At 56.2% G+C, this 16363-nt stretch overlaps 1 protein-coding gene across 2 annotated transcripts in view; it reads left to right on the top strand.

Moving 5' to 3' along the window:
* The window catches only part of SV2A (synaptic vesicle glycoprotein 2A), a 52278-nt gene that overhangs the window by 17157 nt on the left and 18758 nt on the right, over window positions 1-16363 (top strand). For both annotated transcript variants that reach the window (XM_084613209.1, XM_084613208.1), the window contains 2 exons: window positions 13571-13751; window positions 15388-15539. In XM_084613209.1, the coding sequence (XP_084469335.1) occupies window positions 13591-13751; window positions 15388-15539 (313 nt within the window). In that variant the 5' untranslated portion in view covers window positions 13571-13590. The remainder of the gene's footprint in view (window positions 1-13570; window positions 13752-15387; window positions 15540-16363) is intronic.

Here is a 16363-nt window from a genome sequence, read left to right as displayed (position 1 = left end):
TCTGAGGCATGCCACTGCTCTCTGGCAGATGGAATCGGATCTCCCAAGCTCTGTCTCATAGCCCCTGTACTGCTAACAGCGGACGGGGGTTCTAAAGAGGCAGGGACTTGGTTTTTGGGGTGAGAGGTTGAGTTCTATCTGCCCTGTGCCTTATTGAAATCCACCAAGTCCTTGGTAGTCCTGGATTTGGTTTGTCACGGCTCGTCACCTCTTTGCAGGAGAATCTCAAAGTGTCTTGCAGGTCAGGCCCCGTGATCCATCCCCTAAGGCTGGTCAATATCCTTCCCCTGGGAAGCAGCAAAGTGAAATGACTTTGGTCTCGCATACAGTTAGAGAGCTGGGAATAGGACATAGGGGTCCTGACTCCCACAGGCTGCTGCTCTAATCAGTAGACCTCACACTCCTCCCAGAATTGGGATTGGAACCCAGGAGTCCTGACTCTCAGCCCCTCCCTCGGCTTTGAGACATGCCCACTCTGTCCTGAGTCCGTTGTGTGTCCCTGACTGTCCGTCCCAGTGGCTAAAGGCCAGCAGCTCTCCTCCCAACCCCTGCACAGCCATGAAGATAGGGTCTCGGGAACTAGCTGTCTGGCACCTGGCTCTCTCCTGAGTGTGTCCCTGCGGGCTTTGATTCCTGCTGAGTCAGTGTTGGTGCCCGCGTGACGGGAGCCTGGTGGGAAAGGCCAGTGCAGCTGGGAGACGCAGGCCCAAGGAAGCTGTGAGGGGCGGCAGGGGAGGGAGAGGACGGACCAATATCGATAACTTGTAGATTTGGTCCAGCTTGGGAGGAACCGGCACACCCCCCCCCGCCACCTAGAGTGTCTGCTGCCTGAGGTGGGAGAGCCTCCTCCGTGGCCCACAGGCCTTCCTTGCCACGCAGCCTGAGGAGTGAACGTCCCAGACAGAGCCAACAGCCCACCTCGACCCTCTGACACTGGCAGTGTGGCTGGGGAGCCTTGAGGGGTGGGGGCTACCTGTGTCCTGCTGCCACATCTCTGGCTAACTAGAGCATTGGAGTCTGGAGGGGCTTTCAGTCCACAGCTGAATCCGCTGCAAGATTCTTGGCTAGCAGCCCCCGGCTCCAAGACCAGAGGGCACGGGCCAGGGAGGATGCACTGGCTTCCCCTTGGAGGCAGTGTCCCCTAGCGGGTAGAGACGGCATGCCCCAGCTGTGTGGGGGAAGGGGGTGCAGCTCCTGAGGCCCCCCCCAGGAGGCTGTTTCAGGGGACACCCTCCCCCACCCCCCGAGCTGGGTATGACAGTATCCCTGCCTGGGCCAGGCCTTTGCGTTTGGGTTGTATGGAGGTGGTTAGCGGCTCTTTTGGGCCATTGATTTTCTCTTCAGCCCAGACTGAGATCCCAGATCTCCCTCCATGTCCGTGCCTTTGGAGGGATGAGAGGGCTCCGTCCCCGGTTAGTGCAGCCACGCTTGCTGCTGTCAGAGTTGCACCCTGGTCGCCACCTCCTCTGGGGGATGGGGTGTTGCCTTCCCAGAGCAGGCAGGCAGGGATACGCGGCAGGCAGCTCTGCCGTAACCTAGGAGCCAGGAGAGGAAGCCCCTTGCCCCCTAGGGAAGGGTTCTGGGTAGGTCCCTGGGGGACTAAGGCTGCACTGTCCCTCCAGAATAAGCCTCCCCAGGAGATGGGTCTGTATCGTTATCCCTGCTTTACACATGGGGAAACTGAGGCAGATATTGAGGCGGCGACTTGCCCTAGGTCACCTAGCAAATTGGTGAAGGAGCTGGGAGTAGAAGCCAGGAATCCTGACACCCAGTCCTCTGCGGAAACCACTTGCCCCTACTCCCCTTCTAGAGCTTGGACCAGAACCCCAGGGCCAACTGTCTGCAGCACAGTAGTTGAAGGAGCAATGGGACCTGTGCGGGCAGGGCTCTGCCTGACCCTCGCCACCATAGTGTATCCGTGCCTCAGTCATGAAAGGACTGGTCCTCCCAACCCCCTGTGAGCCATAGTTACAGGTGGGGAAACTGAGGCACAGAGCAGCAAGTGACTTGCTTAAAGTCACGCAGCAAGTTACTGGCAGAGCCGGGACTTGAATGCGGGCCTCTTGAGGGTTAGGGCTGGAGCCCTAACCAGTAGGCCGGCCTTCCTCTCGAGCAGCTCTGCTGCCTGATATGCTGTCCTTTGCTGCCTCCCAGATTCCTTTATGCTGGCCCTGGCTACAAGGAAGGCTCCTGGCTTGGGAGGGAGGGGGCAGCCTGGGGTGGGAGATCCTGTTCCATACAGGCCTGGTCAGTAGCTGCCTCTCCCTAGTGAGGGGCAGAGTGCTGGCCAAAGGATCGAGCGCTGTTGGGTTGGTGTGACGGCCGGAAACAGCAGAGCTTTAAATGAAGTACTGCTCCCCCCACCCCCCCGGAGTGTTACAGCTGGTGAAGCAGAGCATGGGCTGGAGCCCAGGGAGCCAGGGGCGAGGGAGTTCTCGTGCCTTTAAGTCTAGGTTCAATAACTGGGGAAGGGTTCATCCCCCTCGCTTCCTTCGAGGGCGGGCTGTGAGAGGGAGAGTGGTCTAGTGGGGAGAGCAGGAAGGGACCAGGAACCCCAGGACGCCTGGGTTCTAGTCGCCGCTCTGGGAGGGCAGTGGGGTCTAGTGGTTAGAGTCAGGGGCCTGGGTGCCCCTCAATCCCAACCTGCAGCCCCCTGCTGTTCCAGCCCCGGGCTTCCCCCAGACTCCCCGGCTCAGCCCATGTCTTTCCATTCCAACCCCATGTAGGATAAATCCCCGGTGGACTGTGAGGTGCACCCAGATCAATACCCTGATGCCCTAGCCTTGTCCTGCGAGGGATGAGAGTGGACTTCAGTCTTTATGGCCCTTTTTTTGTTTTTCTTTTCTGGTGCCGGTAGCTAGGATTCGTAGCCAGGTCTGTGAAGGCTGCAGCCCTCACCCATGGCACCTGTCAGCTGCTGCCCCCCATTTCATTTTTGTTTTTTAAGTTCTGTTTGCCTCCAGTAGTTGAGCAAGGCCAATGACCAGGCAAGTAGCTGGTGAGATGAGGTGCTGCTCCCTGGAGTGTCAGGAGGACTCTTGAAAGTCAAACTGCAGTTAGAGCCTGGATCTGGAAGTTAGGACTGCAGGGTTATAGTCTGAGAGGGGAATGGGATCTAGTGGGGAGAGCAGGGTTATTTGGGGAGTCAGGACTCCTGGGTTCTATTCCTGGCTGTGCTACTGTTTCTCCTAAAAGATCTGCTCTCGGAATTATTTTGGAGCTCCTCCCTGGCCTGTGATATACAGGAAATCAGACTAGAGGGGGAAACTGAGGCGCAAAGAGGCCATGTAAGAGGCTGATGCCCTGTAGGATTTGCTCAGTGGCTGGGATGTAGACCAGACCTCTTGCGTCACCCAACAGGCCTGTAGCCCAGGTGGGATTCGCACCCGGATAATAGTGAGGCTAATGACAGCGAAGGGCTCAGGCAAGCACCTCGCTTGGTAGAACCGAGCTGGAAATAGGGGGTGGGGAGCTGGATTTGTAGCTAGGGGGGCTCATGCTCTGAAATCCCTTTGGATGCTGCGGCGGGCAAGAGCTCCCGGCTGGCAGTGACAGTCGGTGACTCCCCCCCTGTGTCGTCGTCCTCCTTCCCCTGCCGTCCTCGAATACCGGCATAATTTAGCCAATGTGAATGGGCCCCCAGCTTATCTCCCTGCACCACTGACAGCCCCTCCAGGCTTCGGCACTGTCGCAAAGAGCTTAGTGGGAATTAAATCCAAATGAAAGCAAGCAGGAGAAAATCTTGCCTGAACGGCTGCGGAGACGAGAAGTGAAGGGGTGGGGCTGCTATAATTGGGGAGAGAGGGGAGGGCAGGAGCCTGGGAACCTGGGGAAGGCCCAGAGCAGCCTGGATTTCAAGCAAGTTTTGTGCTAGAGGCAAGCACAGGATCGACACCCCCCGGCATGTGGCGATTTGAGCAGGCTGCACTGCGGCAAAGCTCGCTCCCCCTCCCACCTCGAGCATGGCCCATCACAGTCCCGAGCGGGAGCTACCCCCCCTTGAAAGAGCCGTGGAGACTGGGGAGGGAGCCCCCCCCATCTCCCACTTGCGGGGCGCTTAGTCTCCATGGCCCTTTCAATCCTCGGCCGATCTGCGTAGTCCGTCTGCCGAAGGGCTCTGAGTGGGGGACCTCTCTGTCCTGCTAGGAACTAGAATGAGCCCCAGCAAACTCATCGCATGCAGGCGTCGCCATACGACAGCAGGGCCGACTCTTGGCCATGCCTGTCCCGGGCCTGAGTGTGCAAAGCGCCTTCACCCCATTCCCCCGGCCCCGACCCCAGGAGCTGCTTGGTCACTGCTTGGTGTGGCCCTCTGCAGCTTCCCCTCTGGAGATCCCCAGCTGGGAGAGCTGTTGCTGGCCCCGTGCATGCGTGGGGCAGGGCAGGAGTGCGCGTGCATGGGGGTGTGTGCAAGACGAGCACATGGGCAGGATGTGTAGGATGAGCACACGTGGAGGGATAAGTGCGGGGAGGCATGTGTGTGCCCGTGCCAGGGGCCGGGGGAACATGCTTTTCTCTGTGTGGAACCACGAGGCCGTGCCCAGCTGTGCGGGAGGCTGATTCCCATTAGGGTTTGGCCGGCCCGGCCCCTTGCGTTGCCCCTCCCAGGGTGTTACGGGGACAGTCACTTGCACTGACAGGATCTGGGCTGCAGAGTGGTTGGTCAGGGAAGCTCCTCGCTCTGCCCCGTGCTCCCCATCCTCACAGGACTCCGGCCCTTTTGCTGAACTCACACTGGCAGTGCCCAGCGTGAACTCTGGAAGGACCCTGTCTGGCAGCAGTTGCCAGGAATGTCTAGCTGCTAATTCAGTGCGATTTGCTTGGGCCTCTCTCCTTGGTCCCACTCCCCTCCCAGAGCTGGGAATAGAACCCAGGAGTCCAGTCTCTGGCTCACCCCAGGACTAATAACTGCAGTTCCCTCGCCGCCCACGGTTCCCAGGACACGTGTTCTGATAACAGCCCCAGTCCTGGCCCATGCCTGGCTGTCTGCGCATCCTGAGGACTAATTCCTTAGGCTTTAGGGTCTCCCCCTTTGATAAGCCATCCGCCCGTAACCATGAGGCTGCCAGTCACTGGCATTTTCCCTCATCGGCTCCTCTCTTTCCCCCAGCACCCTTAGCAGCAGCCTGTGCATTTCCTTCCTGAGCTTTGCACTGGGTCTGCACATCTCATTACAGGAGAGTCTGGCTTTATTCTCTGCCTCCCTCGCTGATCCTTCAGGCTTCCCGGAAAAGGCCCATCTCTCATGCCCCCCCTCCCCCCCCAGCCACCTCTCCAATGAAAGGGTCTGAGTCAGGGGCGCGGTCAGGACACTGTCTGTCTTCTGAGCATGGTGGGGGGGAGGCTGGGAGCTGTTTCTGCAAAGGGTCAGATCAACTCCACTTCCACCATCGCTCTCAGAGCCCGTGCGCTGGGGGATCTTGGAGCTCTGGCTGAATGTCCTCGGGGGGCCGGGGGGGAGCCGCAGACACACTGCTTGGAAACCGTTCTGCTTCTAACTCACGTTTTCCCTGCGTGTCTCCCTCCGCTCCTCGCTTTACTTGCTGTACCCCAGTATGCTGCAGGAACGGTTACCCCGTAGCCCCAAGCGCAGCTGAGGTGGCTGGGGGCTGTTACTGGCGACCAGCATAGTGTTTGTCTTTAGGGAGGCTGTGCATAAAAAAAAAAGAGTGGCTTGTTCCCTCTCCCCCATTTCTGAGCCCCCAACTCTGGTGGGATTTGGGGGGCACCTCTGTCAGTGTCGAAGAGCTCCTCCGTGCCAGCTGCAGGGCAGAGTGGTGTTGGGATGCCACGCTGCGGTGCTTGCCAGTGCTGAATTCAAACATAAGCATGACCGATAAAGCCAGTGGGTTTGTTACTACTTCCAGCTCACGGGGCGCGGAGGACTGGCCACCTGCAGACCGGCGATCTCTCTTGTGAGCCCTGCAGAGCTGGCTGGTTCTGCGCCCGGGTCCCACCTGGGGCCATGCCCTTGGCAGCTGTTGTGAGCTCAGCAGGCTTAAGTGGCATCGGAATCTGGCTGGGAGACTTCCAACGGGGCCACTTGACCACGGGGCCCTTCCCTTCGACACCATGGCCTGGGCAAGGTGGTGCCAGGAGCGCTATTGTCACATGTGGCTTTGCCCCCGTGTAAGTAGGGGAACCAGGACCCTAAACAGCTGCCTTGCGCTTAAAGGCTCCACGGGCTTAAATGGAAGGGTCAGAGGAAACGGAGCTGGAGAGAGGGGAGCCCCTGCACTGCTCAGCAGTAAATCAGGATGTGCGGGAGTTTGGAGCTGAATTGGTGGAGGAGCCAGGGGGCGAGAAGGAAGAATCTGCCTATTCAGCCCTTGGCTGCTCCTGGTTTGGATCCTCCAGGACTTCATTGTGGAGGCGGCCCCAGGCAGCCGTTGGAAACCAGAGTGGGGGTTTCTTGCCTCCCATGTCAGTGCTCAGTGCAGCATGCAGGGCCGTGGGGATCCCACGGCAGGTCAACCTGCTGAGCACGGGGGCTGCTACGGACTGAGCCCCGGGGGAACCTGTGAAGCAAGGGGGCAGTCGGTGGAGCCTTGCACACTGGGCGGGACATGTGGCCGTATTGCAAGCTTCTTGGAGGATATGGTAGAGGATCAGCACAGGTCATGTTCACTTTGAATCCTATGCAGGGCAATGCAGCTGGGTTTCCCTGGCATGAAGGGGGAGATGGGCCTCATGAGCCCTGCTCTGGCTGGCGTGTGTATTCTGCAGTGGGAGCTGGGTCCCATCAGCCTGGAGACTTCCAGGTGGATCTGGCAGCTGGGAGCAATACGCTGCTTCCAAGCAGCAAGTAGGGTGGACAGACTCCAGGGCCAGTGGTGGAGGAACCAGATGGGACATGAGTGGGATGCAGCAATGGGGAGCGGAGAGAAGGCCCCCCGCTGCGCCATCTCTGGATCCTGCTGCTGGAGGAAAGGGGTGGCTGAGAGGGGACAGTCCCCATGTCCCATCCCCTGTGCCAGCCGTTTGATTATTTACTGTTTATATTGTGGTAGCATCTAGGAGCCACAATCATGGATCCCTATAGTGTGGGGTGCTGTATGGGGTGTGGCCTGGGACACTTCACACCCCCCCATACGGGGCACTGTACAGGTACATAACAAAGAGCTGAGCCCTACCGCAAAGGGCTAACAATCTAAGATGGGAGATTTGCTCCTGGGGCACAGAGCCGAGAGCTCGCAGCGAATCAACATCCCTGCAGCATGGGCACAAAAGGCTGCTCCTGAAGGAAACAAACCAAGCCCGAGCAGACAAGCTCAACCTTTTCCATTAGGGTTGAATGGAAGGGCAATCTCTGCTCTCCTTGTGTGACCCCCCCAGCCTTGAGTTCAATGGCATGGCGCCTGGGTGGAGGAAAGTTTCTGGCTGGAATAAGTGGGAGGGTGGGAGCAGACTGGACAATCTGCTGGAAAATGCCCCTACGGAACAATCCTGCACCAGCCTCGAGGTTCTGCCAGGTCGTTCCATCTCTAATGTCTCTGGCCCTGATTCTCAGGGTACTGTACGTCCGTGCTGCAATCATGGGGTGTGGTCTGAGCTAGCTTCCATCTAGCCAGCCTGAGTACCAATAGCTGTGCAACCACAGCAGCATGGCCTTCGGTTCAAGCCCACTCCAGTACCCTGGCTCCTTGCTCGGATGGCTAGCCTAGGCTGTACCCTGTGTTTCTGCAGCTTCACTGCTATTGGTACCCGAGCCAGCTAGATCAAAGCTCACGCCTCTGCTGCATAGACATACCCCTAGTCACACTCCGGCAGCACAAAGGGGGTGGAAACAGCCCTCTGAGGATCCCACCCCCTTGCGGAGGCCTCCCCAGCTGGTGCAGAGCTGGCATATGGGCCTTGCACCTGCCCTGTTCCCAGCCCTCTGGCATGGGGGTGGATTAGGGGTGTGGCTAGAGAGCACAGCATTATGGGTATCCTTTTGATTCCTATGGGAAACAGAATGTGAGTTAGAGCAGCCCCAAGGCTGCCTGTAATTTACACCAGGGGTTGGACAGAAGCTTGCATGACCCAGAATATGGAGGGGGGGGACATAAGGGGGCTTAGGAGCTCTCTTACCTCCCTGCCCCAAGTGTGGGAAGGGCATGACTATTAATCAGGCTCCCTGGTCCCAAAGCTGCTTGGCTCCTGCCAGCTGTACTCAATCGCTGGAGGCATACGGTTCTTCCTGGCTCCATTTGGAAATGCAGATGCCCCCTTGCCCCATATGCCCCCTGCCCTGAATCCCCCACAATCTGTCCAGAAGAAAATCGTTGTGGCTCTTTGCTCTTCCATGGGGCCTGTCACCTTGTATCATGCTGATGCATGGCCCTGTGACTGCAGCTCAAATCGAAATGAAAGGCAGGATAAAAATAGCTGCTTCTCCTCTGCGTGCGCTCTGCCTCCCGGCACTCCACTACTTTGCTGTGGTGGCTGGCTTCCCACCCCGCCAATAAGCCAGTTCTTCCAGCCCAGGACCCCATCTGGACTTTGTCTCCTCGTCAAGGCTGGTTTATGATTTCTCGTTGGGCAATTTTCTCCGTGTTTTAAGTGGATTCAGCATTGGGGAAAGGGCTGGATTGACCAGCCTGGAGACCAGCGCCTCCTATACACGCAACTAGGATAGGCATTGGGGTGAGCGTTCCCTGAATACAGCCCGTCATGGCCATGCTCTAAGCCTGCCCTACAGGGTTCACGTTCTGGGCCAGTGCAGTCCCCTTGGGGACCCAGTCTTCCAGCTGGAGCCACCAGCTGCTGCGTGGGCTGGAGAAGGATCAAGACATCACAGATGCTGTTCTAAGGCGTGATCTTTAGGGTAGGGCATGGGTGCCTGTGCTGAAGTTGGCAAGCTTTGTACAGGTTTCCCACTGATTCTCAGGAACAGGATTAGGGTGAAGGGATGTGGGATGTGGACAGCTCGAGCTAGTACTGATCCCTCTGGTGTCTGCAGACATTGAGAGCGCCTGCTCTACGTCCTGACACCGGTTTGGTCCAAAGAGCAGCAGCCTCATTCTCCCCATGAATACACTGGTGTAAAACGGGAGTCCTGGGGTTGCAGGAGTCTTTCCGTTGTCACTCTATTGCAAGGGTGACTGGTCCTGCAATCCAATCCTTGAGCCCGGACAGACCCATCCTCAGACCTGCCTGCGTGGATCGATTGCCGGGTTGGGGCCATAGCTTTGGGTTTCCTTTTGAAATGAAAGCTCCTCTGGAAAGGTCAGGGAGTTCAGACTGGGTCAGTTCTGTTGAATGTGTCAATTATCAGGCGAGAAGGGGCCGTTCTGATCATCTCGTCTGCCCTCCTGAATAGCACAGCCTGGAGAACCTCCCCGAGCAATTCCTGCATGGAGCCCATAACTTCTGGTTGAGCTAGAATGTGTCTCTGAGAAAGAGATGGCCAATCTGGAAGGATGTTGGTAGCTCAGAGAGGGTTCAGAGAAGAGCCACAAGAGTGATTTAAAAGATTAGAAAACCTGGCTTGTAGTGATAGGCTCAATGAGCTGAATCTATTTAGCTTAACAAAGAGACCGTTAAGGGGTGAGTTGATCACAGTCTATAGGCACCTAAGTGGGGAACAAATACTGATACTTGATAATGGGCTCTTCAGTCTGACAAAGGAAGGTCTAACATGAGCCAATGGCTGGAAGCTAAAGCTAGACAAATTCAGACTGGAAATAAGGTGAATGTTTTTAACAGGCAGAGTAATTAACCCTTGGAACAACTCATCCAGGGTTGTGGTGGATTCTCCATCACAGGCCATTTTTAAATCCGGATGAGATGTTTTTCTACAAGATCTGCTCTAGGAATTATTTTGGAGCAATTCTCTGGCAGGTTTTATCCAGGAGGTCAGACTAGATGATCACAGTGGTCCCTTCTGGCCTTGGAGTCTATGCATGTAAAGACCCAAGCGATGGAGAATCCCCCACATCCCTATATGTGGTGTTCCCGGGATTCATCCCCCCACTGTTGAAAAATTTGCACCTTATTTCTAGTCTGCATTTATCTAGCTTCAGGCCGTGTCTACACTATGGGGACTATCCTGGCACAGCTACAGTGCCAGGCTCTGTTGGCATAACCCCATAGTGTAGACCTGAAGCAATGGAAGGGGTTTTTCCACTGGTGTAGGAACACCACCTCCTTGAGCAATGGTAGCTCGGTTGATGGAAGCATTCATCCGTCACCCTAGATGTGTCTACATTGGGGATTAGGTCAGTATAGCTACAGTATCTTGACACTCTTGCTGTGAAACAGGTTTTCCAGGCCTCAGATCATTCTTGTAGCTCTCTTCCAAACCCTTTCCAATTTATCAACATCCTTGTTGAAGTGTGGACACCAGGACTGGCCCCAGTATCCAGCAGCTCTGTGCAAAGAACTGATCTGCAGTGTCTGAAACTGAAAAATTTGGGAAGGGGGCAGGGAACAGTGTCAGGTTGCCCCAGAATGAAAATTTTTCAGATTATTTTTTCGAATGAAATGATCCATTCAACTCATTTTGGGTGGGTTTTGAGTTCTTTAACCTTTTTTTAAAAAAGCTAAAATTGAAGTAAAACTTGAAATGGAAAACCGTTTTGAATTGAAAAATTGAAAAGTTTTGCTTCAAAAATGTGGAAATGAAACATTTCAAAATTTGGGGGGATTTTTTTGGGGGGCAGGGTTGATTGGAACAATTCAATGAATTTGACACAAATTCACAAAAATGTTTGGTTGACGAAAAAAATGCAGATGTTTTTGATCCTGAAACGATTTCAGATGGAAAATTTTCCCCAGGGCTAGTATTGGCTGATGGTCTCACTAATGCCGTATACAATGGTGATAACATGTCTCTGCATCTGCTGAGTATTCTCCAGATTATCCATCCAAGGATTGCATTTTCTCTTGTAACCACCATCTTGCAGCTGGTTCTCCACTATGGCCTTTAAGTCTCTTTCTGAGTCCATCTTTCCCCAATACAGTCCCCAACCCACTACATCCCAGTCCTGATGACCCCGCCTGCCACCAGCCTTGGTGACGCTCTCTGGTTTTTTCATGTTTCGGGGATGGTTTCATGGCTGTAGCCTGGAATTCAGACATTGTAAAGTTGTTACACCACCTTGAGTGATTTATTGCTAATAGTCACAGGCTCAAAGTTACCTCATTGTTTTGCCTCCATCTGGTGTCTCTTGCTTATACTTAGAGTGCAAGCTCTTTGGGGGCAGCGACTGTCTCTTTGTTCTGGGTTTGTACAGCACCTCCCACCATAGGGCCCTGGCCCATCACTGGGGCTCCCAGTCGCTGCCGTGATACAAGACAATTAACACTGACTGTCCCGTGGGGCTTGGAGAATGCATTTTGTGGCTGGAAAATTGGGTTTGCCCTTGTGTCCTTGCATTGGGGAATTGACTTGGCGAAAGTCACCCAGCAGGTCAGCAGCAGACCAGGAATAGGACGCAGGCCAGCGACCTCCCCAGGAGCCCATGCAGACTCCGTAGGTTGCCTTCAGCCCGCTGTCTGGGTGCCGCCTGGTTGCCTTCAGCCCCGCCTGCCACCTGATAGGTGGCTTGTTCCACAGGAGCAGCCAGTGCTTAATTTGGGCCAGGGCTGGCGCCTCTAGGCTTGGCAGTTCATAGCCCCGGCGCCTCTGGGCCTGCTGCATCGGTTGGGAACGTAAAAAAAATTGCTTGAATTTCATTAGAAGTTAAATCCTGGGAGTAGCTGCCTGGTGGGGGTGTGAGTGATTCCAGGCTGGGAGAACTGAGGGGCACGTCACTGGAGGGAGAATCTGGGCTCTGGCTCACCACGGGCAGCGATCTGGCAAGCAGCAGCCGCCCGTGCTTGCCACGTGTCCGCCTTGGGCAGTGTCCCCTGAATTGACTGTGCAAGGCGAGATCCCCTGCTGTGGGGCAGCCGCGGCATCTCCTGAAAGTGACGTGAAGGGCACAGCGGTGGGGGTCCGGGAGAGCCTGCCAGCTGCCAGGAGGAGTGACTCAGTGTGGGGGGAGGCGGGTTCGTCCTCGCCTCAGGCCGCTCGCGGGGAGAGGAGCTGGGCATGACGCCGATGAGGGTCTGGCCTGCGGAGGTGGGAGGATGTTTCTCTCCCCCGGGCTAGGCCGACAAGCCCAGGCCACTGCGGGGGCCGAGTTAGCCCTCTCGGCTTTAGCTGCCCGATGGGCCGTGAAATCCCCGGGATGAGGGATCAGGATCGTGCTAATCACACAGGTCGACAGCTGCTGGTCGCTGGGGTGTGAACGTGCCGCTTCGGAGTCCCCGCCCCCCCTGCCACGTCAGGATCGGAGGCTGGGGGTGAAGGGATTCGTTTCCCCTCTGTACTTCGGCGGCTCAGAGCCGCACTGCGACACAACTCCTCCCCCCCCCATGCCCTTGTCTTCCCCTGTGCTCACCCCTACCCTGCAACATTACAGGGACACCCCCTTGCACCCGTGTGCTCTGCCCCCCAACTCAACCCTGCAGCGTGACACTGTCCCCCCTGCTCCCTCCAAGCTCCCCCTGAGCTCAGCCCTGCAGCCTGACATGGTCCCCCCGGCACCCTTATCTGCCCCATGCTCTGCCCCCCAACTCAGCCTGGCAGCATCACAGGAACCTCCCCGCCATCTCCATCTGCACTCAACCCCGCCCCCCCACTCATCTCAGCCCTGAAGTGTGACACTGTGTCCTCTGCTCCCCCATTGCCCCCTTGTGCCCAACCCCCCTGTTCAGTTCTGCAGCATGACACAGTCCCTGCTGCATCCCCTATTTCCCCCCAGGCTCTGCCCCCCCAGCTCAGCTGTACCCCGTAGCACATCGCTCCCCATTTCCCCCTTTCCTCCCTTCCCATCTCCTGCCCTGCCCTGCTCCCAGCTACAGCAGCCCCCTGACTGCCTGGCTCTCAGTGCCCCACAGTGGGTTGGAGGGAGCCCCGTGTGGCCCAGGGCTGCCCCTCATGCCAGTCCCATTAGCCGGGGCAGCGAGCAGGGCTCCCCTCGCGCCCCCATCCCCCAGCGGCAGAGAAGTGCAGCAAGAAATTAGCCACGGGTTGCTGGGACAGCTTGGGAGATCACAGCCTTTGCTGGAGCGGCGGGTGGGGGTGGGGGCACTGGGAACCACACAGAGCCACCATCCAGAAGAGTGATGGGCTGCCTGCTATGGGAAAGAGGGATCTTCATCTCCTATGAGCTCCTAATTCCTTGGGTTTGGGGTTCAGACACAGCATGGGTGGCAGGACTGCTGGGTTCTCTCCCCTGCTCTGGGAGGGGAGTGGGGTCTCGTGGTTAGAGCAGGGAGGCTGGGCCTCCGGACTCCTGGGTTTTCTCCCCAGCTCTGGGAGAAGCATGGGGTCTAATGCTTAGAGCATGGGGTTGAGAACCCAGGAGTCCTGACTCTTCTTCCCCTCGTTGTCACTGCCTGCCTCCTAGAAGCTGTTGCCCTACCCACCTGCCGCGCTCCACCCCAGCACCTGCTGCTTGGTGTTGGCGGCCGCACAGCGCCTGGACGTGCTCTGCTGAGCCTCGAGGGAGCACTGCAGCCCGGGTATGGGTGGGGGGCGCTCTAGGCCTGTGCATTACTGCTGACAGGTGCCACTCTGTTTGCTGTGTCCCTCCAGGCCTCATCGTCTACCTGGGCATGATGGTGGGAGCGTTCCTGTGGGGCGGCCTGGCGGATCGGATTGGCCGGAAGCAGTGCCTCCTCATCTCCCTCTCGGTCAACAGCGTCTTCGCCTTCTTCTCCTCTTTCGTGCAAGGTTACGGCACCTTCCTCTTCTGCAGGCTGCTCTCTGGAGTGGGGTAAGGGAGGCCTGGCAGGAGCCAGCCCGCTCGTCCTGGATGCTCTGCCAGGAGGGTGGCGTGTTTACGCCCTCAGATGGGATCCGGTCCCCGAGGGGGCCAAGTGGAAGGTCCACCTCTGACCGCGTCATGGCTGGTGGATCGAAACTGATCCTGAGCCATTTCCAGTCTCTGTGCACCATGTTTTTAGGCGGAGTGGAAAACCCATTTCCTGGAGCTTTTAGAGGCACTGAGGTCTCCTCTGGGCCAGGTCAGAAGCTGGATGGTCTAGTCTGGGGTGCTGGGTGAGTGGTGGTATCCGAAGAGAGGGAGCTAGGTAGACCTGCAGTCAGAGCTGCTACCTGAGAGGCAGTTGGGAGGCCATAGCAGATGGGCCAGAGGCAGAAGGAGGGAAACTGTTATGGCAGAAATGTTATGGCAGAAGGAGGGAAATGTTATGGCAGAAGGAGGGAAATGTTATGGCAGAAGGAGGGAAACTGGCAGAGATGGACCAGTGGTCAAATGGGTGGGAGCTGGCGGGATGCCAGTAAGGTCTGATCTGAGGTGGTAGGAGGTGGGGATACCAGACTATGTGGACCAATGGTTTGATCTGAGATGGTAGGAGGTGGGGATACCAGACTGTATGGACCAATGGTTTGATCTGGAATGGAAATGTCCCTGGAAATTCTGTAATACTTTCCCATCTGCTCCACCTTGGACATCCTGCCCAGATTCTCACTCCCTCTCCTTTGTCTGACAATCTTAGCACAGCAACTACCAGCTCAGCCAGGGGGCTCTGTCCCCTGTTAGGGTCCCACTTTGAATGCCCGCTGCTCACGGTGATGGAGGAGCCTAGCTGGGAGATCAAAGGTGGCCACTGATATGGAAGGTGCGACTTGAAGTGACTTGTCCAAGGTCACCCAGGAAATCAGTAGCAGGTCCAGAAATTGGACCCAGAAAGCCTGTCTCCCTTCCCCCTCCTCTAAACCCTAAACTCTCTTCTCCCAATGGGTTTATAAACTAAGTTGCCACTTTGCTGATCAAGCTAGCTCCCACATCTGGGCAGGAAAGCAGGTGCCATAATGAATTGAGATGCTAATGCCGCGTGCACCTCTGAATTCCCCTTCTTGGGGAGCACCGCCTGGAATCTGCCAGCAGAAATCTGCTGGTAATTAAGGTAATTAAGAGCAGGCTTCCCCGTGGCTGAGAAAACCAATGCTGTGGAATGAAACGTCCAGACCCAGTGCCGGAATCTGGCCAGCCTGGTGTCTCTGCAATGGATGTAGAACAAGAGCCTGTAATGGGGAATCCCTCCAGTCTGGGATCTCTTTCCCCCCCCCCTCCGCCCTAAGCAAACACATAATTCATCTAGCCCAGGTATATGACCTGCTCCACCTGTTGCCTATCTAACTTTGTATCCTCCAATACCTGCTGCTATTTTGGATCAGGCTGATGGTGCATCAGGTCTGCTTTCCTGGCTTCAGAGGACGGTGTTAAAACCTCGGCACCTCGCAGTAGGGTGCAGACGAGTCCTTTCTGACCCCCCTCTCCCAGTTGGCAATGAGTTTATGCCTTGAAGCATGAGGATCGCCAGCCCTTGCAGGCTCTCTCCTACTGGAAGTTGTTCTGATCCATGTCTTCTTCCTCCCTTTCCCAGCATCGGGGGCTCAATCCCCATTGTCTTCTCCTACTTCTCGGAGTTCCTAGCTCAGGAGAAGCGAGGCGAGCACCTGAGCTGGCTCTGCATGTTCTGGATGATTGGGGGCATCTATGCATCAGCCATGGCTTGGGCCATCATCCCTCACTATGGTAAGAGAAAAGGGGGACAACTGGTGCTCCCGTCCCCCTTGTGCTGGGAAAGCCACCATTGTTTCTCCCCTCTTGCTCCAGCAAAGATTGTGTTAAAGAATGGGTGGGTCGGGGGGGTGGTAGTAATGGGCAATGGATAGGAATGGCTGAAAATTTTCCATCCAAACTGTTTTCTGCCAAAAAAATTGCTTTTTTACTAAATGATTTTTTTTTTGCAAGAAGTGTCTGCTTCCCTCAGAAAATCCTGTAGTGCCTCAAAGTGGAAACATTTTGATTTAGAAATGCACCATGGTGCATCATGGGAGTTGTAGTTTGGGTGCCTCCTGTCCCCCATTTTCCTTTATGTGCTGGACTCCTGACCTAGACTCCATCTCCCATGATGCACCATGGCTAGGGCTTCTGAAGATGCACCACCTCCCCTTTCCAAGTCGGGGGGAGACTGTGGTACATCATGGGACAGGTAGTCCAGTCAGGCAGCCTGGCCTATAGAGAACAAGGCACCCGAACTACAGCTCCCATGAGGCACCAGAGTGGCATTTCTGAATCGAAATCTTTTGGTATTCAAATTTCTGCTGAAAAATCAAAATTTTCCAGGGGGGAAACCCCACATTTTTTGGACCAGCTTTAGCTCTGTAGCCCCTGCCACTCTGGTTCACACCAGTTGTCACCGTCTAGCTGTCTGCATGGGTTGTGTTTTGCCATCCCAGCCATTCACACGCCCAGGCTGGCAGCCTCAGCAGAGACATCTGGTGAGGCTGAACTCCCCTCTTGCACCTGCTCTGGGCCAGGCCACATTGGTCATACAGGAGCAGAGGGCATGTGTT

This window comes from Lepidochelys olivacea (genome assembly GCF_965140295.1).
Source record: "Lepidochelys olivacea isolate rLepOli2 genome assembly, chromosome: 24".
Taxonomy (NCBI): Eukaryota; Metazoa; Chordata; order Testudines; family Cheloniidae; genus Lepidochelys; species Lepidochelys olivacea.
This window is presented reverse-complemented; position numbering and strand designations above follow the sequence as displayed.